The following is a 23,502-nucleotide window of genomic DNA, read 5'->3' as shown; positions in this document are numbered from 1 at the left end:
TATTTTGATCTCAATTCTAGTTGTCTGGATGTTTGCTGCAGTAGCTGTGTGACCTTGTGTGTTCATCAAGCCACTAACTGTCATTTACCTAAGATCTGAAAGGTTCTTCAGAAGTCAGGTTTAGTCAGGCATTTTCAACTGCCATACCAGCTCTCATCCTTCAGTGGAAATTGCACTGCATGAATTTGAATGTTGTGAATGTAAATGTCTTTTAAAAGTCACCAAACACCTTTTTAATTATTTGGTCACCTAAAACACCAAAACTGAAAATGGTAAACACCTGAGCTTTCAGTGGTATAGCAGAAACATGGTTACAAATATTTTTAAATAGCTTTATTCAAAATATTCTTACAAAGAAAAAAAAAAGAATGCTTTCAAAATGCATACTGTAAAACTGCAACAATGCCTGTTAAAACTGCTCATGTTAGATTGTGCAGAAACATGAGCGTCTGGAGTTCTGGGACCACAGTGTTGTGCCAAGGAGCAGTGCCTTGATCAGGCACCGCATGTCACTAACCGTCACGCTCCATATTCACAAAAATGCAATGCAACATGCTGCATGTTTCCACTCACAGATGAAAAAATCCTTCACACGAAGAGAAGACTAACCATCAGAAGTTAGCCAGTGTCTTAAGTCCTAAATCCTTTTTCTCACCTCCAGTCTAGTAGTAGGTACAACAATTTGTTGATTTCCCCTGCTTTAGCAATGTGTCAATGTTTAATGCTTCAATATCTGTTTTAAAGATTTCAATGAAATGCAAATGGCTCTTTCAGTTAAGGCATTAGGCTGATACTGAATCCAAATTCCAAATTCTTGCGCATCTATACAGCAACTACTGATGGTGTGAGAAAAAGACAGAACCTACGATGGAAGATACCTGCATGACATTCAGGAACATGTGTGACTTGCCTTTGAGTTTGGGGGTCATTCCACCCCAACCCCTCTCAGGACACAAGAGTTTAAAAAAATTAAATCAAAATGAAAGGTGTGTTATCTTTATGGGTAGAGAGTGGGGGGGGGGGGGGGGGGAGGAGACATAAATCCAGTGTGAGTCAACAAAGAAGGAAGGGTAATGCCACGTATATCCAGCATCAAGCAGAGCTTTGATATGTCAAGAAAAATGCATACGAAGGGAACAAACTGCAATTTGAATTTGGGAAAGAAAAGATCTTGCTTGATGTACATGTTGGATATCTATGGAATTACTGTGTTATGAATGTAATTAGGCACGTAATTGAAAGGAAAAAAAAAGATTAATGGGAGTATTTTTGCATTTTTATGTACATGTCAAATACACTGAGCAACACAATAAACAAAACAAAAAACACAACTGCCTTGTTGCAGGTCAAGAGGACACACAAAATGATATCGCTTCTGAGGAGTTTGACTCATAGTGTTGGTGTGAGCAGAAGTCAGTACGCCAGTGAGCTCAGACCACGTCTTGTCCATCCTGACTGATGCACCATCTTAAGACACCATTTCCTGGAAGTAGAAACTTTCATCCCAGTCTCTGACTTTATCTGCCTTCCTCAAAACATCTGCATACCAAACCCCTGCATCAAAACAAACAAATCACCAGAGTCACTTCCATTTCTATACAACAGCTGGGCAAATGGAAACAACGAAAAAGACACACAGATCAGAATAAGTCCACGGTATCCATCTCTTACCTGAAAGGCTTATTTCAAGGTCACACAGGCCAGACCTATTCTTTTTTCCCCCTTTTACAGAAGCTAAACTATATGCATTAACACAAGAGAGATCCTAGATTTGTGATAAACACTATGAACTGATATAAACACTGGAAAGGACCTCACGTCCAACACAAAGGCTTCTTATTTATATGATGTTAGTGAAACAGTCAATGTTATGACATGATTATCTAATGAACAGCTGCATTTGTGACATAATGCCATATCAATTCTGACAGGGGAGATCTATACGTCAGAGTACAAACCCAAAGTCTTGTGTGGCCTATGCAAACACCCGAGTCAGTATTATCAACAGTTCAAATCCAACAGTACTTACAGATTCGTCTTCTATTATGGCTGCTGAGTCAAAGAAATCTGGTCGGAGTTCAGCTCGCTCTCGCCGGTTCCTTGATGGTGGCTGAAAAGGTCAAACGGAAAAATATGATGACCCAGACATGTATTGTACACTTGAAAAAAGGTTCTGACATCACAATAAAAATAATGGCTTACCAGATCAATGACCATGGTGTCCTCGATGACCATGGAGTCATCCTCGTTCATGTACTCCAGCTGCCCCCGGGACGACATCATCACATCCTCAAAGATGGGCTCGGCATCGTCCTCCATGAGGCCGCGCCTGAAAGGAGGAAGCAGGTTTAGATTTTCAGCTGAGCAGGCACAAACCAAACTGCACACAGAGCTGCCCCGGGGGCTGGGCAGGGCTCAGTGGAGCGTCTGAGTGCAGGCACGACCTGCGTCAACATTGGGTTTAGGGATAGAAGATTCTAGTAGAAAGTGGTCTGTGGGTACTCACACTGAGGGTCTGACACCTGCACCCCTGGCCTTCATGTAGTTCATGCCCCCTCTGTCTTTCCGGCTGGCGTCGTCCAATTTCTGCTGACCAAGCCACGACATCTGCATCTGTGGGCTGTGGAAGGGAAGTACCGCTCCATCAAATACAAAGGAAACAAAACCAAACAGAACCACACAATCACACGGCAACAAACACATGAGTAATCAGACAGAATTGGATGTCATATTTTGTTGTGTTCTGTATGCACATCTTTGGAGCAGGATCTCACTGTAATGCGTAGCTAATTTGTAATATTAAGTTAACTGTGATAGGAAACTGTACCACCTTTCAAACTACATACAAACTATAATATTGAAAGGCATTGCCACACAGGTGCCAAACATAAAAGTTGAAAGACAGCCAGTGCAAGGACTTTCCATATATGATATTGCTCACATGTAGGGCCCAGGATGGACTCTGGAGCACACATGCAGTGGAAAAACAGCCAGCTTTAATGGCTTAATGCCTCCAGCTGTATTCCCAAAAAATGCCTTCTAAATCGCATTTATGCCACTGTAAACAAAGAGAGCCTTCTCACAATACAGGGTAAACTTAGCTAGTGTAGGACAGATTCTGCTGGCAGTGTCGGAGTGAGATCATACTTGTGGAGGTAGTCGGGCTCTGAGCCGGCCTCTGAGGAGTCCTGCTCAGGTATGTGCTCGGCCGCCTGCCGGGGGTTCTCCCTCAGCACGGTGGAGGTGAGCTGTGGCGTCTGCAGTGCCCCCGGTGTCGGGAGTGTGGTGTCACTGCGCATCATCCAAGAGCCGTCAACACTGTCTTCTGGAGTATGGACATCAGAGAAGAGTTAGTGAAGGTATTGTCGTGCCAATAGTCTAGGAAGAGTAGCTAACTCCATTACTCCAAAAATGTTTTACTTCAACACAGAAAAATCATGCATACAGTCTGTAAATAAATGAGTGGAAACCAGATGAAGTCCTCACCATCGATGCGTTTTTTCTGGAGGGGAGTCCGGCCTTTTTTGCTGCGTATAGAGCTGGCCTTGCTGCTGCTGTTGGCGCTGGTGACTGACATGCGGTCGTCATCTCCACCCGTTAGCAGCGAGTTGCGGTAGGCGATGAGAGGCAGCCACACGTCCTCACGCCGCTCCATCATGTGCTCAGTCAGGAACTTCTCCAGGTAGGAGTGCCTGAGGACGGACACACACACACACACACACACACACACACACACACACACACACACACACACACACACACACACACACACACACACACACACACACACACACACACACACACACACACAGTTAACCTTCAAAATACAAGTGAATAATAATAATAATACTTTGTTACTAAATCTTTGTCAAGTAACAGGAGTTGTGCATTGGACACTTACACAGTCTTCTTGTCCTGCCGCAGCAGCTTGGAGGAGAACTCACACAGCACCTCCAGGAAGGCCAGGTTAGGGGGAGGGAACTCCGGCCCTTTCGGGTTCTGGTACTTAAAGGCAAATTCAATGCCGTCTCTGCACAAGTTCAAATACAAGTGCAAATCAGAGAAATGGTCTACCATGTGTGCGATATGGATGAGATACTTCATTTTGGCCTTAACCATAGTGGTAGGACTTAGAGGGACTTACTTGTGCAATGTAGCCACAGCCTCTCTGGTCTTGATCTGGTCCAGCCCAAAGGTGAGGGCAAACCTGCGGGCCAGCTCCTTAATGCCACTCACATGGGAGGAGGTGCGGTCCAGGTTGGGACCTTGATCTTGTATCAGCTCATTGAAGAGCTGAGAGAGAAAGAGACCGCATTTGAGAAGGTGAGACAGGCCCAAAAAAACTAAAACAAATTACAGAGACCAACTAAGCTGAAAATAGACCACTGAGACAACATGAGTCCTTGCTGTGCCTTTAACACAACAGAAACACAAGCAACACCTACCTGCTGCAAACTGAGGATGAGTGTCTTGGCGCACAGGATCTTGTCCATCTGCCTGGCCTTGCTCAAAGTCTCCTTGATGATGTCGCCATAGTCATTGTAATACTGTGGGAGTGGGGAGAATAATAAGTCATCTGTACAACACGCATGTAATAAAACAAATCCCCAAAACCTCACTGGTTACTCTACCTTCATGTAGTGCTTGAAGATGTCTGCTGCGGCGCACATATCCACAATGTCAAAAATGATGAGCTTGCTGAAGGAAGCCAGCAGGTTCCTCCTCTTGTGCAGAGCCTCGATCTTGTTGGCCTCGTCCTCTTCGTCGCCCTCTGGAGGCCAACACAGAGAGCAGACTGACTCAGAACTACATCCAGAGGACGTTTACTTTACCATTTGTCATTGCAGTAAATATTGTTATAATCAATCTTAAACAATGTGAGTATCAAGCTTAGAGGTTAAGACGTTGGATTTGTGTCAAACACAGCGTTTTGTATTTGCACCACAGAAATATGACTTTTTATTTTTTTTTAATCCATAGTTTGCATATTAAAAACAATCTGGAGGGTCAAGGCCACATGCCCTTACAGGCATACACTGGTTATTTTCTTCTGTACAACACTACAAGATGGGATTTGGCAGATTGTCAGTAGTTGTTGTACTCATTTATGGCAACCAGGACTACAGTTAGAGCTGAATTTGGAATGCAGCCCAGGGTCTGGGCAGAATGGGGGGCAGGGGTTTGGGCAGCCCTGGTGCCTCAGTTGAGGCCTCACCTATGCTCTGGTTCTCATCATCTTGGTCGACGAAGACGTGGTCGAGGATGAAGGTGAGCAGCTCGTTCTGCAGGTTGGTGTCGGGGTTGAAGACCAGCGGCTGCAGAGCATCCCGGCCGCCCGCCGTAAGCTGGTAGCTGAAGATCATCAGCAGGTCACACAGCAGCATGAAGGCCTGTGCAAGAGAGAGAGAGAGAGAGAGAGAGAGAGAGAGAGAGAGAGAGAGAGAGAGAGAGAGAGAGAGAGGGGAGGAATCAAAGCCAGAAGCCATCACATCAGAGGCTCCCGTTCTCTATGACCACTGAGTAGAAGGGCAAAGTGAAGGCATACTTAAAAAAAAAAAAGATATAATAAATAAATACAAAAATCAGAAAGAAGACCAGGCTTCTTCAAACACCACCATCTATTAGTCGGGAAAAAAGGGTATCACTAAGACATTTAAAGAATCGCAGCATACCAGTACTGTGTTCACATACTCGTACATTTTCTGATTCCACTGTTTTGTTTACACAAATAGTTGTGTTTACTTTTGGTTGAAAATAGCCTCCTGTTATACATTTTATTTTCAATTCATTTTATGATTTATATTTTATTTTGTGACACCAGAGTGCATCTTCAAACTCAAAATCAACTGCATTGCGATGGTAACTGTTATTTTGATGGTAGAAACTATCAGTACTCTATATGGGCACTCCACAAATATCGGTTCATCCCTACAGAAAAGGATCTGACACCTGAAATATTCCAATCCAAAAGTGACTTCAGCCCCTTAACTACAGGGAAGAGCTGGAGTCTTCCAGCAGACTCCATGCTGCAGTACAGGAGCTCTCACCTGCTCTTTGACGGGGGTGTTCACATTAGACATGCACTGCTGGCATATGGCCAGGAAGGACTTCACCAGACGCCTCAGGGCTATCAGGTCATCCTATAGATGAGAAGGGAGGGGGGACAGAGGGAGGGGTGGATGGAAAAACAGAAAACACAAACATCAACACCAGTTTCCCAAAGCATTTAGCCATTTTAATGCTCACTTTAAGCATGGTGTAAACTGTGGAGGCCTGTAGCTTGCATACAGTAACAATGACATGCGATTAACTTTAAAAAAAAAAGGTAAGCACAAAATTACAATAGTACTTTCTTGGGTTTAGATTAAAATGGCATTTACTATACGGTAAGTCATAGTTTGTGTAATGAAATACAAGCCTTTTGGATGATGTGGTACAAATTCTCAAATAATCGGTCTTTATTTATCAGCATATTATCAGGGCACTGTGATGTACTAGAGGGTTTGCCATAGTGTTACCTTAGTGGGCGCACTGTGATGTACTAGACTAGAGGGTTTGCCATAGTGTTACCTTAGTGGGGGCACTGTGATGTACTAGACTAGAGGGTTTGCCATAGTGTTACCTTAGTGGGCGCACTGTGATGTACTAGACTAGAGGGTTTGCCATAGTGTTACCTTAGTGGGGGCACTGTGATGTACTAGACTAGAGGGTTTGCCATAGTGTTACCTTAGTGGGGGCACTGTGATGTACTAGACTAGAGGGTTTGCCATAGTGTTACCTTAGTGGGGGCGCCGTCGGTGACCTTCACCAGCTGCCACAGAATGGAGTAATGACAACACTGAAGAGCCTGGACGGCAATCTGGGCACAGAACACAGAGGGCACACGTTAGAACAACACCATAATACTATACGGTCAGTCAAATCATGACCATCGGCAGGTAGTCCTTACCTGTTCTGGCATTGAGCCCTGTTCTATTCCCATCCGCAGCAGTCTGTAACAGTTTCCAAACAGGTCCCATTGGGTCAGGTCATGGGCGCTGGAGAGGAAGACATTGATGTTCCCATTAGATATTTACAACAGCATGAATTCAGGAAATGACCAGTGTTTGTTTTTACTACATTCAACTGAACACCTCATGTGCACTTTAAGAAGCTTGAGTAATCATACTTATGGAATGCGGTGAGCCTCTTAAGACTGGAGAGGACGTTGTAGATGTCGTCATCATCTGCCTCATCCCCCTAGCATCAGAGCATATAGACATTATTCAACACAACAAAAAGACAAGAGGGAAAGTTTGATTCGAGGACTTTATGCTTATTTCTGGCCAGCTCAGTTTCTTCCACTCTGCCCTCCACCCACCTCCTGCAGCAGGTCCTCCACGGAGTGGTTGAAGCGGTCGGCCAGCTCGTCTATGAGCTGGCTGCGGGCGATGTCCACGCGGTTCATGATGGTGTGGTCCTCGCTGCACAGGATGCTGTAGGTGCGACTGCAGGCCTCCAGCACCTCCGGCTCGGTGTGCTTCTCCACCACGTAGCGCATCTGCTTCAGTAGCCCATCTAGGTGCTAACAACAAGAGAAAAGGAAACAGAGAGAATGAATGAATGGAAAGAGTGGGTGGACCAGAGAAGGAGGAAAGAGCATAAGAGAGAGAAAATTAAAAAACACACAGGAGACAGAAAAGACAAGACCAGACACAAAAGAGATCTGAGCAGAGCAGACAATACATTAAAACAAAGTACTGATGCACCTGCCATGACCATGTGTTCACCAACGTTTACTTAAAAGAAAAAAGATTCTAGTCACAAAAGAAAAAGTTTCAAGCCTCTCCTTGATTGCAAGTTTATCCTAGTAGATTAGGTTACAGTAACAAAAAGCAAAACAGAGTGATGTCTTGCCAGTTCATTCTGACACAACTATTTCATTTTCTGTCAGCCAGAATATGGTTGTCATTTCCGTTCCACAAACTGATTTATCTGATTGGCAGACGTTCTTAACGCCTGGGTGCATGGGAACACTTGTTCCTGACCGCACACGGTGGATTCACATACCTTCTCCATTCTGCCAGCACTGTACACATCCAGGTCAAAGAACCCTGGAATCTGCAGAAGGTTGGCCACTTTCTCAGAATCTGTTTGATACTAGGGAGATGAAGGAAAAGAGATATAGGATGAGAATGCTGTTTTTTTATCATCTTAAGAATTGAACTCACAGCAGTTTCTTGAATAACTTGGACATAGGGCAGATTGAGAAAACTTGCAAAAACAACAGGTGCACTTGCTGATGTAAAACTTTGGGGAAAAAACTGCTCAAAAGACTAAAAGGTTTCCTGAAAAAGGAGGTCAGGCTTTTACAGGTGACTAAACTCTTTCAGGCAACTGTCAGCTTCCTCATCATCTGTGCAGTAAAAATTGGAAGAGAAATTTACCAAGCGGTGGCATGAACTTAATTTACGCTCATTAAAGTTTGCCTAATTACATGGTAGGCTTTTATGCCATGCCAGCTGTTTGGTGTTGGTTAGTCTTGTGTAACTTAACATGACACACTACACAACAGCATTTACTGCCTTTCTACACCAGAAGTCTTAACATCCTAAAATCATTGGCTAAAAGTAAAAGACATGAGTAAGTTAAGAGTGTGCATTATAAATTGTGTGTTATAACCTGTTTGCTGTTGGTTTTCGACATGCTACTAGTCTACAATCAGTGCAGAAGTGATGTCAGGCCCCATGACAGAGTATTTGTAGACCTTATCTCCCCAATTGTTGAACAGGTTCTACAAATATTCCCCCTCACCAGTCACCTTAGCACCTTTTGCTATGTGACCTGCAAGGGAAGGACGGTGATAACGCCATAACACTACCCAGTAAAAACTGCAAGTCAAATAAATATACAGAACGGCCCATAGACTGCCAACGATGCCATTGCAACTGCAAATATAGTGGGACACAATGACTTTTGTTAAGAAACCTTACCTTGGAGAGCAACATAGGAAGAGCCATGATGTAGTGTTCCGTCAACTTATTCTTATCATCGATCTGAGTCTTCCTCTCTTTGGTGGTGAGAACCTGAGTACAATACAATTGTTTATTTGATCAAGAGGGACAGTGTACAAGTGGATAATTGAAAAGCACTTCAGAAACTGAAACTGGTGATTGTGCAAAGGGGAGTGTGGAGATGAGAGGCTAGTTTGGATTCTCAGGAGTTGAAGACTAGACTATAGCCTGTAACATCTAATGCTTTGGATTATAACTGGCTGAAAAGAATTATTTTATCAAAATACCTTGACAGTACATTTGATGATGGCCAAGAAGATAAGCTTTTACTGTTACTACAATTTGTGCCTCAGCACACTGTATCAAAATGGAACAAATAAAACGTGTTGAATTTGACTTTATTTACTATACACCGTTCTGTGTTTCAGCCCATTTGAGAGCTGCCCAGTCGCTGCATTTTTGAACACTGAACACAAGAGCACATTGAGAGGTGGTCATATAGAGACGAATGACAGAGACAGGAGGCTTACCCTCTTCCCTGTTCCTCTGCCCACTGGTGGATGGGCCTCCGCTGCTTGCCGTATGGTGCACACCATCAGCTCTATAAGGGCACTCTCGTGCCTTTCTCCCAACACTACAAACAAGTCTGCCGTCACAATACAGCACCAATACATCCATACCATACTATATTATATTATACAACACTTAGATCTGGTCATTCAATTAGCTAAGAAGTTTTCTAAGCATGATGTTATTTCTCATAAAAGTAGATCACTGCAGACAGGCTGATCTCTGGTAGAGGACCTGTAACATAAAGACATACCGTCTTCCCCCTGCACTGGGTCCTCGAGCAGCAGCTCGGTCATACACTCCCAGTCCTTCAGCAGGTCCTGTGAGCTCTCCCACAGGCTGTCCACCAAGTAGGCCGCGTGCTCGTGCAGCTAGGAGAAGAAGTAAACATATGTCAGTATCATGCATTCAGACCTTCAAGCTATTGGAATAAGGCTAAATGATCTTTTTCATCAAATCGTAAAATGTCTTTCATGCAATGCCCAAGCTACTTTTGACTTAAGTTAAAGTTGTTCATGATCATTATTCAGACAGCAGAGGGGAGAATGCTGCGGAGCTCGTTTGATTTTATATGCTGGATAAATACCGGTTGGGTCACCACTCGTAATGTTTGATCTAGATTTTCCATTACCTCACTCTCCAGGAAGAAGAGCACGAGCATCCGAACAAGGTTGCCATTGGCACTGTTCCTTCCCCTGCGTTTGGCAAGAGCCTCCTCAGCCTGTGGATCATGTCTGCTGAACAGCCTATAGAGAGAAGAGCAGCACGATACCCACGGATGTTAAAAAAAAAGAGGACTCTTTACTCGGGGCCAGTGACACTCGGGTGATACCTCTGACCAACTTGAACCATCAGTTCACTAAACTGCTTTCTCTTCTGTTACCGTCCCAACTTTGCTGGTGTTAGTGTGGAGTTCAACATCTGCATAACAGGGAAAAGAATCCCTGCCTTTCTCTACACTGCCTCTCTGTAGTTATGAACCCTGAAGCCTCAGTTCTGCTCCAAACAAACTTCACTTGGCACAGTGATGAGATTCAGTAGAGCAGTGATGGCATGCTTTGACTGCCAATCTTTTGGAAACCTTTTGATAAATATCTGCTTTACACTTGCATAACTACTATAAGAAAACTGTGTTTAGTTTGTGACCTACTCGATAGGAATAACAACATGGTTAAAGCAGTCTGCATATTGTAAAAACAATGCTATGCAGTACGGCATTAAATGTACAGTTAAACAAATACTGCATTATAGTAATGCGCCACTGAATTCTGAGATGAAGTCAAACTTTGAGAACCCTGTCTTTAGGTTCTCCTGGTCACTCACTTCCTGTGCAGGAACTCGCCAGCAGCGACAGCCACGGGGCGATGGGCAGAGTACACCAGGTGGTACACATTCTCACAGTCCTCATTGGAGAGGGCATCCTCACTCCCCCTATAACAAAGCAGAGAAGGATGGATCAGAGAGAGAGAAAGAGAGGAAGAGAAATGGATGAAAAGCAGAAGAGAGCAACAGAAAGGGCATTCTAGAGAACCTAAATGCAATACTTACTGGAGTATAAGAGTGACCAGCCTGATGGCCTCCACAGCCACATCATACTCTTTGTCCAGAGTCATGGACACAATACGATCCTGTGAGACAGAGAAACATGAAGAGAAGCACAAAGGTTAGTTGTGTTGATGACTTAATGTTCTCTCCTGAGTCTCTCTGGATAATGTGGTCATATGTTAAATGTTGATAAAACGTTGGGAATTTTGCCAGTTAGTCAAATGAGTCATTGCATAACACTATGTATAAAAGTTGAAGTAAACATGAGTGTGATGTGATGCATATATCTGTGGAATAAATATTGAAATCAAATTGTGTAGTGTGTGTTAAATGTGATGGGCTCTGGCAGTGGTACCTTGAAGCGGTTGGTGAAGAGCTCCAGCTTCGGGTAGAGGTCACGGTTGGTGTAGAGGTTCTGGAGGGCCTTGAGACACTTCAGCCTGACCTCTCCTTGCTAAACACACAAGAGGTGAATTAATTAGGAGCAATTAGGTGAAGGGTTCAAATCACATGCTGTGAATCACAAAAGACCTAACAATATGATGCATCACTAATGCCATGACTGGGTGCTAGACCATAGCTGGGTTTCCATCCAACTATAATGCAACTTTTTGAATAGTACCATTTAGTATAGTACCATTTGAGTGGTAGTATAGTAAAGTTAGTCTGGGAAGTCCCGCCCCTCTTCTCCGGCCAATTTGATTTTGCCTCTGAAAAGCACAGCCGTTCATTACAGCATTCTCAGGATCTCTGGGACCAATCACAAACTGGCTTTTGGCTACCTGGCGCGCCATTGGCGGATTTAAAATAACCACGTCTAGTATCAAAAGCGAAACCTAAGAGAAAAGCACAGCAAACTATAAACTGCCCTCGCGGCTGTCTTGGATGATTTCAAAGGCAAGTTTTCTTTGAAAATAGAACAGAAACTTGCTCTGAAACAATTCATACAGAAAAAAATATGTGTTTGCTTTATTACCGATCGTTGTATCGTTGTATAGTATCGTTGGTCTGATTGGTTAAAGGCGTGTCCAATTACGTGAGTGAAGTGGACCTCCATTTAGTAGTTTGCCAGACTAACTGAGCAAATGAAATGCAGTGAAGGGGCGGGGAATTCCCAGACAATAGTAAAGTACCATTTGAAGAGTAAATCCTGAGTGGAATCACTTGAAATTCATATAAAATCAAATCGAAGCTCCAATAAGAAATTGTTTCGGGGAGGATTACTCCTGATTTGCATTAGGTACAATGCATAACTAAGGTTGATAGACATTTTTAATCGGTGCATATCAGGGTTCCCACCCATTTTTATTGACAACATTTCAAAACTGTTCCATGATTTTTCAAGGACCCTTAATGAAATATCCATGTCCCTTCACAAGTGTGCGGCCTTTTCCTGACTATAAACCACACCGTATTTAAACCACATTACAGTATTTTATGTCATTTTATATAACAATCCCTTGTATTGATTGCACCCGTGTATTAACTGCAGTTTATTCAACATTACATCATCCTGTCGTGTTAAACTAAATGCCATGTAGTTGTGGTGCGAACGCTACTAGCCATTTAAAAGTTGTATGGGATGGGCATTTCAAGCAAAAATGCTACACCCTCTCCTCGCATGTACGCACAAACACACACAGGCTACCTCATTCCCACTCACAGAGAAAACCATGCATTTATTAAGCTTTTATTTAGTATTATGGTGTTGTGTTGGAATGGATGCCAGATTTTTAAGTCGAATGTCGAATGGTCAAATTAACACCTCCTTCATTCATTCACTATATTGGTATCAGAGTAAGCCCTTGCTCCACTGATGTCCAATTATTTCTCTCAGGATTGTTTTATGTCTATGTGATGCCATTTGACTGCCTTTTCTTGGTGACCCGATTTTGAGAAATTAAACTTTTCTCCTGGTATACAGCAAACGGTTTTACTTGGTTGCTATGGTTGCCTAGTTACTATGCTAGCTAAATTACTAGCAAGGTAAAGGAAACTTTCAAATAACCTTAAATGGTTTAAATGGCAAGGTTCCATTTGCATGACATGATAGCTAGTTATCCAGCTGATGTTACCGTCTCCTTAAAATGATAATAGGAAAAGGTAGAAACCCACAGGGTGCCTGTGAAGCTTTTATTAACACACGCTAGCAGCTGCCAACTGTGAAGATGGTTCCCTAAGCTCGAGATAGCTCACACTACACTGAACTGCAGAGTAAACTGCTGCAAGTCCTGAGGCTGAAGAATGTTTCGCACTGATCAGGTTGAATGATTTCACAAATACCCTTTCAAGTGATAGAAGTCACACCTACTGAAATCATACAGTCATATTAACTACACTATTTCAGTCATTTTATTTTTACTTTAGAGTAACACAACTGATTTTGAAAGATTTATCAAACTGATACAACACAGAAAATATAATGCATGAAGTTCTCACCCTGTCATGAAGGGTCCATCCCACATACTTCAGGTAACTGTCATTCAGGAAGGCATCGCTATACATCTTCATCCACACCCCAATCTCCTCAATACAGATGGCTCGGATCTCAGCAATGGCATCCCTGCAAGCAGCACGTGCATAAATACAAATCCAAAACACCTAAATAAATAAAGGGAATGGAGGGAGATCGTTTGGTATTCACTCTGTTCATTCCATAACACACCTGTAGCGATGGACAAAGATACCCTTGAAGATGGAGTTCATCATGTTCTCTATTTCATCCTGATTCTCTTGGAGCTGCGAGAGAACATAAAAGCAGGTGGACATCAGAGAAGTGTTAAAGGAAATGGAAGAAGCGAGAAGCAGAGAAACAGAATGAAAGAGATGCTGTGTGTGTGTGTGTGTGTGTGTGTGTGTGTGTGTGTGTGTGTGTTTCACCTCTTTCCTCTTCTCCAGGAGAAGCTCCAGCTTGTCATTGGCACGCTTGCCAGCCGTCTTGTTTCGCTCGGTCTCGTACTGCCGCTGTGTGTTGTCCTGGTTGATGCTCAGGTTGAGGGCCACATTCACCAGGGCAGTCATAAGCTTCATGGCTACAGGCACCAAGACAACACAGTTAGACTGATACAAGCCACTCTGCTTTCACGTTCAAACTGCCCACACAAACTTTAAACATGGCCGCCTACATACAAGGTTTGTGTGATTACCTGCCAGTGTGCTTGTGTGCCTGAAGGCTCGGACCTGTGAGTCAGACAGCCCAGTGAGCAGTGAGATGACTGTGTCCATCATGTACTCGTCGTAGATGATGCTGTACTGGCACTGCCGGATCAGGACCCCAATGAACTCGCAGAAGTTGTAGCGGAACTTCTTCCACTGCGGGCCTGGCATGGTGAGGGGGTAATCGCCGCTGTCCTGAGGGGGGGCAAAGGGTTGGTGAAGAATGATGAGTTTGTACAGGTTAGAGCACCAACTGGGCACATACTAGGTACAATGTGTGCAAGTAGGGGGCGAAGCATACCTCATCAAACTCTTCAGTCATCTTCCTGATAATCTCAGAATTTTGCATGTTCCGGAACATCTCGATTCTGACAGTTCCTGTAAGAGATTTGGATTAAGAACCACTGTCCACATACACGCACACCTATTCTGATGCTCCATTCAAAACCAACTTACCTTTGCAGCCTGAGCACTGAATAAAGAAGTTGATGAGATCCAGGAGGGCAACGTCCCGGTCCTGCTTATAGGACTCTATCCAGTCATCCACTACGGACTGAGAGAGATCAAGAGGCCAGAGTTCATTACATCAAGGGCATGACGCATACCATAGTACAAAACAATTGCGTGATGGCTCCCTTATACTTGACTGTTAAAGGTTTATGCAGGTGAATAAATGTTATACATACATGTGTAGGCTCGTCATGCCTGTGTTGAATTCTAATTTGACTTGAGATATGGAACCTCACCTGCATGGCACTCTTGCCCATCCTCACCACCTCAAACAGGGTGCTGGGGTCACCCTCCCCATTCTGCTGGGCCACCCCATTAGCCCTCTTTCCCCGAGGAGCACCAAGCTGGCCCGTCTCAATGGGGGACTTCCGTGGCTTCTTATTGGCCGCCTGTTAACCCAAGATAACCGTTAGTGTGTACAGGACAGAAAGTATCTGTGTATCTGAAACAGTGTGTCTTAAGAAGCATTGGGAGTAATGTGGGAGGGACGTACTGCCTGCTTTCCTGGCCTGCCCCTCTTCCTCTTGCCCTTGGGCTCTCCAACCTCCTCCAGCTCGCTGACACTTACAGTGCTCAGGCTGACCAGGTCCCCCTGTCCCGACTCATTAGACGAGTCCCTGCACACACACACAGCAGCATTTTCAAGCTCTACATTCAAGTTTCAGTAAATATGAATACAAACAATGTTTTTTTTTTTTTACATAATTGATGTTCAGACCACTGCACGAGGATGGGATGGGTCAGGGCGGAACCGATCTCATCCTCCCATACAACCTCATACTCACTGAAGGACAGGGAATTCTGAGGTGATCATGTCCGCTCCTGGCTTTCCTCCTGCTTGAGAGTAGAGCGGGAGAGCGGGAGAGAGAGAGAGAGAGAGAGAGACAGTGGACTGTGGGAGTTGGACTCTGGTGCCTCTGGTTTCTAGCCTCTCGAGTGCTGAGTGGGCTCTAGCTCCACACGGCGGGGCTGGCTGGGTCACAGGGTTGCAGTGAGGTCATAGCCTGTTATATGGATGCCCAAAAAAACAGAACAGAGGAGGGAAGAAATTAGCTCTTGACCAACTCTAAAATGTATCCATAATGATGTGATGTGCAGGCTGTTTTAGCAGCCTACATGAAACAGGAATTACAAAGGGCTGTTTTATGTATGGAAAGAGAAGAATTCAAGAGTGTGCCTAACATTCTTCTCAATTTGAGAACACACATTTCAGCCACTGAGTAAAACTTCAGAATTCAGACAAAATACTGCTCAATAACACTGATTGCCCATCAACTTATTTCAATGGAGCCTAATCACCGTTTAGTTTGTTGTTTTTGCTTGAATGTCATTGCCTAAACAAAAAGCAATTACTTAGAGAAAAAATAACTCTGAATGGAAAAATCAAGCAAATGACAGAGAAACCATGGTGACTTAAAGCGTTGTGCTGAAGACAACAGCCGAAGCAAATGAGTTAATTCAATTACAGACATTTACATGGCTCCTTGGGCATCCACTAGAGGCAGTGTTCACCATAAAGTTTTTCAACCCAAAAGGAATAGAACTTTTTATCAGCAGCTGGGGGAAAATACATTCATTCTCCTCAAATGACGACAGAAAATGACTAATGTCAGCTGACACTATATTGTTCTGTGAGAATGAATAATTTTATATATTCTGTCAAGACAGCTGTCAGATCACACTTTGAGCAACACCGTGGTAACAGTAGGGGGCAGACTAGCAAAGCTTTTTTGGAGGGTCCTTTTTAGAAACTTGCTTGACTCCGTGCGTGACCAAAGTTGCCTAGTGCACTCAGATCTCATCACCCCCCCAAAAAATTAAACACATACAAAGCTTGTGTGGCCATCTCTTTCTGCAACTGAAAGTTTCCTTTCATGATGTTTAGTCAGTGAAGCCTCTGTGCTGGAGCCTCACAGAGGGCAGGTGAGGGATCGGGGTGTGTTTGGCCTGACACTAGATGGCTCCACTCCTCCAGAGGAGTGTGGGAGATAGTGAGATCTGCTTTTGGCCACTAGACTGCCACTGCTGCTCAAATGGGGTGGTGTTACATTTGAACTGGGAAGTCGGAATTTCCGGGTTCACAGTCGGAAATTTCAACTGGAACGTCCCCTGAAGTCAGATTTCCAACTCTGACAGTTGGAGGAATCTCACGACACCGACCTCAAAATCAGAGATGACTGCTCTGCGCACCAACAGTGTGACAGCTGTAGTGAAATACTGTTTATTAGAATTAGCACTTTTTGTGTGTAATTAAAACCAGTCATACACACAGCACTGTGAAACACCTGTGGACATGTGGCAAAATACCATGTCGTATGTCGTATTATTCCCAGCTCCTTATTCCAAGGTAAATGGAACGCAGCTAGACACAACCCCCATCCCATAAACTTCGCTGACACCACAAAATGTGCTGTATCAGCCAGCCTGAGGGGAACCTCTCAATCTACCCTACACCTCTCTGTAAAAAAAGAGCCAACAAATCTGCCACAATTTGTTTCTTGATGTCTAGTTATGAACAGGTTAGAACACATTAAAACAAGTTATTATTCTCTAAATGAGGATCACTCTCAGCTCTCTTTCTTCAATCTCTATTAAGACATAAGGTCAAGGGAATCAAACATGGCTTCATTCAGATAGACTTATACTTGCTAGCCCTTGACTGCTTAGAAAGGACGCTGGTGTTATGTAACAGTGGAGTCGTTACGTAACCGCAGATGGCAGGGAATGGCAGTTAAGAAGAGCATGCCGCTCTGAGGCAGAATGGCACAGTGAATCTGATTTCAGAACAGGGTTCACATGAGGAAGTGTGTCAACCAGCGAATCAGATGTCAGATAGGTGCACAAATGTCAGCACTGTCCACATAAATACAATTCCAGCAAAATATTTCCACGGAGACAATACAATTAGTTATTAATACATTTTCTTTACCTAAACAAATAAAAAAACACCAAGGAGGAACACATAACAGAAGAAAACAGAACAGGAACGCATGGAGTGACAGACTGAGAAATTATGCGTGTGTGTGTGTGTGTGACAGAACGCGAGCGAGCAAGCAAGCAAGGGAGAGGGAGCAAGTGCGAGCCCTTTAACACTGGGCGCTTCCCCGTACCTGCTGCTCCATGACCTAGGAGGTTGTGACATCATCATGGTTCACTTTGGGGTCAAAGCATACCTAAGGGAATGTGGCGAGCCAGCTGCAGGGGCGTATGTTGTTTAGGAGGTGGAATACATCTTCCCAGCATGCCACAGTGAACCTATGCTTAACTTTTTTGGGGAAACCTCGACAGTCCATGCAAAATACTTGTCATTCACCCCTGGCAAAGCTTTAATTTACACATTTGATTTCCAGTTTCTCGACACAGCTTTCTACCGTTGCCTGATCCCTAGAGTGATCAGAGAGAAAATGCAGAGGCAAGATCAAAATCAGCCGCAAGTACCTCCTGTTCCCAGCCCAGGGGGATATCATCTGAACAGAAACGCTACAGATGTGGAAACACCCCCTCCTCACATAAGATGTTCTCCACAACAAAACGACCTCACTCAGATCTCTCAGAGACTGAGTCTCAGGAGGAGATGTGATGGAATAGTATCCATCAGAACGGCTCTGGATGAGCACTTCACTAGTTCAACCCTGCGGTTGCTGTAACCAAGGAAGGTGGCTAGCATGCAATATAAATGGCTGGAGACAAATTACCTTGTCTCATTCTAATGTAAAAATCAATTAATCAGCTCAACAGCTGCCAGGACAGAAATGTTATTTCTTTCCCCTAACAAACGGGGAAATGATGAATGTAGTCCAGGCTACTCAACTTAATCTATTTAAGACCACAAGGCACTGAGAAATGCAAAGAGGCACTACCTAGGTTATGAGCTGACATCTCACACAGCTGATGGGATATTGTAAGGCTGCCCATGGCTTCTGTATTATAGCTGTAAATGTCTAGTGAGTTGTGCATTGCCATTCACCCACAGATGCTCTCATCCTCTCCTCACTCACACACACACACACACACAGGCAGACACACAAGCCTTTCTTAATGAACTGTGAAACACAGAGCTTGTGAGGAGAGATAAAATGGGGAGATTGAGTCTGGCATCTCTCCCTCAGACAAACACACAGTCACACCTCAGAGGTTTTTAGAACTAAGCCTTCTGCATTATAGATCAGTGCCTGTCTCTCAACATCAGTGCTGCGGACTCACTCCCTCACCGGCCGCTGCTAACCTTCGTGATGAGGAGCAGAGATGACAGCAATCCCGCAGCAGCAATCTGCAGGGTTAACAAAACACACACACCATCTCATTACCACTACCGCCACAATACTGCCTAAGGTGAGAAGCCTGGAGCAACATTTTTTTTTATTTGTAACCTCAACGGCATTATCACATTTTTACCACATCAAGGCAGGGAGAGGCATTAAATATGATGTACTCCCCCCACACGCCCCTCTCCTAGCACTAAGACACACAAGATCCTACACTGCCACAACAGGAGAGTGGCCAGCACCACAATGAAATGGCCGTGCCCCACTGTTTTTACCGGGCTGACTGTTGAACCACAGCTTTTGGCCGGCATCCCACAAACCATTCTCTTAGAGAAAGAGAAATGCTGAAAGAAAGTGCAAGAGAAGGAGAGACAAACAGAGAGAGGGAGAAAATCTCAGTGGGACAAAGGAGTAGGATAGACCTTTAAGGGAAGTGCACAAAAGCAGGAGTCTGACTGGGCAGACCCAGAGTGAGCTGGAGCCCTGTTAACTGACCACCTGGCCTTGTGTTAGGCTGACCCATAGGATCAGAAGAGCCGGGCTTCCTTCAGCTAAGTGTGACTTACTGTCAGGATGCTCACCGCGCTAATTATTTTCACAAAAAACACAACTCTCAATGAAGTGAGCCACACTAATAACACTGACAAGGACAGGGAGCAAATTCAACACACTATTATGAAAAACTGACACACTTGGGGGAATGCTTTAGAAAAAAATGCAGGATTAGTGAATACCAGTCTACTGTGGTCAAGCTACGTTTCAGCAAAAATCCTCTCAGATCAAATACAGCGGTTTCTACTGAAAACACAGACCTTTCTTGTACCTGCTAAGGCAAATGCTGGCTGTACAACTAACCAATAAGAATCAATGGAAGCAGAGCATTGGACCTACAGTAAAATAGTTGCCATAGCAACACCTTCCTTCTAGAATACATGTCAGGCATGCAAATTGGTTTTCAAACAATCCCATATGGAGGGAAAAAAACCTTTTTAAATCTCATCTCGAGGTAAAATCACTGCCCACCAAAATAAATGATGGAATAGGTTCGATATTATAACTAAATTATTAGTGATTCTGTGGCATGAAGGCACTGGCAATTCTTCAGGAGAAACTATAGGCAAGAAGGCATTGTGTGACAACAATGAGACTGTGCTTTCCTCTCACAGAATCACACACACACATGAAATCACACAGAGATGTAGGATTAGAAAGCCCAACATTTGACACACCTGCCATGTGGTCTGAAACAAGTCTCACACTCTCACAGAGGTGAAAAAAGCGGAATAAGAAATCAGTATGAATGCAAGACAAAGAAAGCACTAGAAAAGCTAGAAGGTGAGTCTGTGTGACCTCCCAAAAGATGTGTGCCAGGGGTACAGCAGAAGCGAGGTAGAGAGTGGATGGGGATTGAGATTTCTCGTTTGTTGACAGCTGGGCTTCTCAGGTTCGTGGGCTTGCGTCAGGGGGCCAAATGAGTATTTCACAGTAATGGAGCGACAGATACTCCCGCAAGGAGGGCAAACCAGCAAGGAGCCTGCTTTTCCAGCTCATCATTAAAGCAGCACTGGCTTACCAGATGATGAAAAAATGTAAAAATGAGATGAATGGAGATGAGCATCAAGGATAGGGTTGGGTTAGCTTGGAATAACGTTCAATGTTAGGGTTACAAGCACCAGAAAAGACAAGATCATGTGCTGTTCTGATTCTCCCCCTCCATGACATAATACAAGCTAATGTCAAAAGCAAATATCAACCTTAATTAATTCTTGAAATGTGTATTCAGCAGACATTATGAGGAATCATGGCCTGCTACTGGCTGAAGGCATGCCAATTTCTACAGGGCATTCATCCTAGGGGGGCATTCTTTTTGCGTACAACTCTGTGGCGAGATCATTTCTTTATATTCAAATCACAATTCCTAACCAAGAGGATCAAGACATGAAGGACAAATGCTGAGTGCATAAAGCCAATGAAGCTTTGCTGATTCAGCTTTACAATTTGCTAACGCTGATTCAAATGACCACATTTCGGAGACAACATTCAGCCACTTGCTGATTCCCCTTACACAAGTGCTTACAAGTGCTTACACAGTCTGGGCAGCTCTGTAAAGACATTTTGTCCCTATCTTGTCTGTGAACTGGCTCAACCATGGTCAAGGGCAAAGTGAGAAAAGAGTGATTTTATATTCAAAAAGGCCCCCCCTTTGTTCTTTGAAGTTTATATATTTTTCTGGAGACCTTTTTTATTTTGGCTGTTGTGATATGAACAATAAGACCCTCTCTTCTCTTAAATACACACTATGGTCTCAACATGGAATGAATCATCAGCCCAGACATACATAATAAAAACTAACCAGCAGAAACACAATGGACCAAATTTAGAAATTAGACACAAATAATGAACTATGAAAAATCTCAGGTGTACAGACATTACAATCAAAGCCCTGGTTACAGAAAGAACTGCCCCTGCAAACCATGTGACCAAATGACCCCAATTCAAAACAATGTGTTTTTAAACAGCAACACTTGGGTATAATTTGTAATCCACTCTGTCTTAGTTTCCCAGTTAGATGGAAAGGGATTTTTTTCAAAAGAAAAACAACGACTCCAGTAGTTGAAGTAGCTGCAGTCCCTCATGATAAAGTTAAGAACTATACTTTTTTTTAACGTCAGTTTTTAACATTATTCTGTGCAACCATGTCTGCTAGCGTTTTTTCATTAACAGTCATTCATTACAGTGTATTCCTTTTGTGCTTCTTTGAATGAAAACAAATTCGATCTTAATTCCCACAGAAAGGAAATGGTTTGTTCTATAGATATGTGTTTAAAAAGGCCTACTTGGCCAAATAACATATCGTTTCCCCTTCATGCATTTGTTTTACCCGCGAAATTCAGGCAACTCCAAAGAATGACAGAGGAATGCAGAGGCGCGGACTATGAATCAAAGTGGCGCCACTAACAGACAGCTAGAAGTTCAATTCCACATAACAAACGCTTAAAACGAAGCCTTGGTGCCATTTTCCCTTTCACAATGAGCAACTGTATCGTTATGCGATCTGAGGATGAATTAAAGTGACCCTGTTTTGTTATAAACAACTTCAACTGAAGTAATCCACATTGTCCCCGGGTAACAGTAAAGGTTGCTAATGTTAACCCAATTTGTAAACTACGTAAGCTAGTTAGGTTTACGGTCGCTACTTAAGTACAGGCGATATTTAAACACCTAAGTTACCTAAAACCATTTAATTCAGTAACAAAACACAATAACTACTCTGCAACATGTCAAGATGTGCAACAGGAAGACTGTCCAAAAAGCAGCAATGGGACTGCATGCGCGCTTCGTGAGGATAGCAAGCTAGCTGGAGGGTGAAGAATTTAGTTTTCTCCAGTTCTTACAAGAGTCAGATCATTAAATGCTTTCACAAAATGACTATCACAAGTAATGCACGTTTCCAATCAAATCAAGACGCCACAATGTCCAAACTATTGTGACAACCCCACTGAAACTCTTCAGCCACGGATACCATTACCAACCAACGACTGTTAGGGTTAGCTTGCCTGCTAATGAGCTAACAACAGTGAAACGTAAAACAATGCTAACAGGCAAAGGAAGCATATCCGCCGCTGTTGCTGCTTTAGCATTCCCATCCCCCACTCGCACACTCCTCTGTGTCCTCCATCTTTAATGGAGGTTTACTAGCGTAGCTATAGCACGGCTGGCATAAGGTTACGGAAAGAACAAAACTTGCAACAACTTACCTGAGTCTATAATTTGAATACCGGTGTTTAATTCCTTGTCAACACAGTCAAATTATGACAGCAATTATTCGTATTTTTTATATTAAATTGGACCTCAAGCGGAACCGCGCCTTCCAGGAGAGAAGCAATCCTAAACTGCCATCTGGTGGCATTTTCCACAATCAAATGGCGTAACCTTAAACCGGAGTTAGAATGCCCCCTGGCGGACTGAAAGCATTGTAGCACTGTTGGAGTTGATTTGAGCAGACCTCACTCACGTCCTGGGACAAAATATCCCAAATTTAATGTAACATAATGAGTCAATTCCTAATGTCGGTAACGAGCTTTAAATTAGTGGTTTCACTTCAAACAGCAAACACTTTACTTGCCGGAAATATAATTGAACTCAAATGTATCTGGTTCGTTGCTGTCTTTGCCAAGGCATCGCTCCTCAGATATTGCAAGATGCATACAAATACGGTGCATCAGAACATTATATTGCACTGAGTAAATCAGGGACTTCGCGGAAATGGAGAGACAAAGTCTATTACACATGGAGAAAGCAAATTTGAAAAAATAAATATTAAAAATATTAGAAGCAAAACGTCAGTCAAACCTAGTGTGGTGAAGAAAAAAAAAGTTATTCTCCGTCATTGCTCCTATCGTGGATTTATGGACTCTCCGGCTCGCCGTAATTCTTTTCGACCAACCGAAAAAATCCTGCAG

At 43.5% G+C, this 23,502-nt stretch overlaps 1 protein-coding gene across 1 annotated transcript; it reads right to left on the bottom strand.

The window, feature by feature from the left end:
• Window positions 1-328: 328 nt before the first annotated feature.
• LOC308378017 (cohesin subunit SA-1-like) lies at window positions 329-22,931 on the bottom strand. The gene is made up of 34 exons (XM_080854814.1): window positions 22,798-22,931; window positions 15,560-15,778; window positions 15,268-15,391; window positions 15,011-15,163; window positions 14,721-14,817; window positions 14,566-14,642; window positions 14,255-14,459; window positions 13,989-14,140; window positions 13,774-13,847; window positions 13,548-13,671; window positions 11,464-11,562; window positions 11,112-11,191; window positions 10,887-10,994; window positions 10,195-10,309; window positions 9,817-9,934; window positions 9,524-9,627; window positions 8,973-9,065; window positions 8,050-8,139; window positions 7,361-7,564; window positions 7,169-7,239; window positions 6,950-7,037; window positions 6,779-6,859; window positions 6,048-6,140; window positions 5,216-5,390; window positions 4,632-4,771; window positions 4,446-4,547; window positions 4,145-4,293; window positions 3,902-4,030; window positions 3,487-3,692; window positions 3,148-3,325; window positions 2,507-2,620; window positions 2,203-2,329; window positions 2,030-2,110; window positions 329-1,554 (listed from the first exon to the last, which is right to left on the bottom strand). The coding sequence occupies exons 2-34, from the start codon at window positions 15,586-15,588 to the stop codon at window positions 1,531-1,533; spliced, it is 3,804 nt and encodes a 1,267-aa protein (XP_080710940.1). The 5' UTR covers window positions 15,589-15,778; window positions 22,798-22,931; the 3' UTR covers window positions 329-1,530.
• Between the last annotated feature and the right edge of the window lie 571 nt (window positions 22,932-23,502).

The sequence above is a fragment of the Sprattus sprattus genome, assembly GCF_963457725.1.
Source record: "Sprattus sprattus genome assembly, chromosome: 17".
NCBI classification, from domain to species: Eukaryota; Metazoa; Chordata; class Actinopteri; order Clupeiformes; family Clupeidae; genus Sprattus; species Sprattus sprattus.
This window is presented reverse-complemented; position numbering and strand designations above follow the sequence as displayed.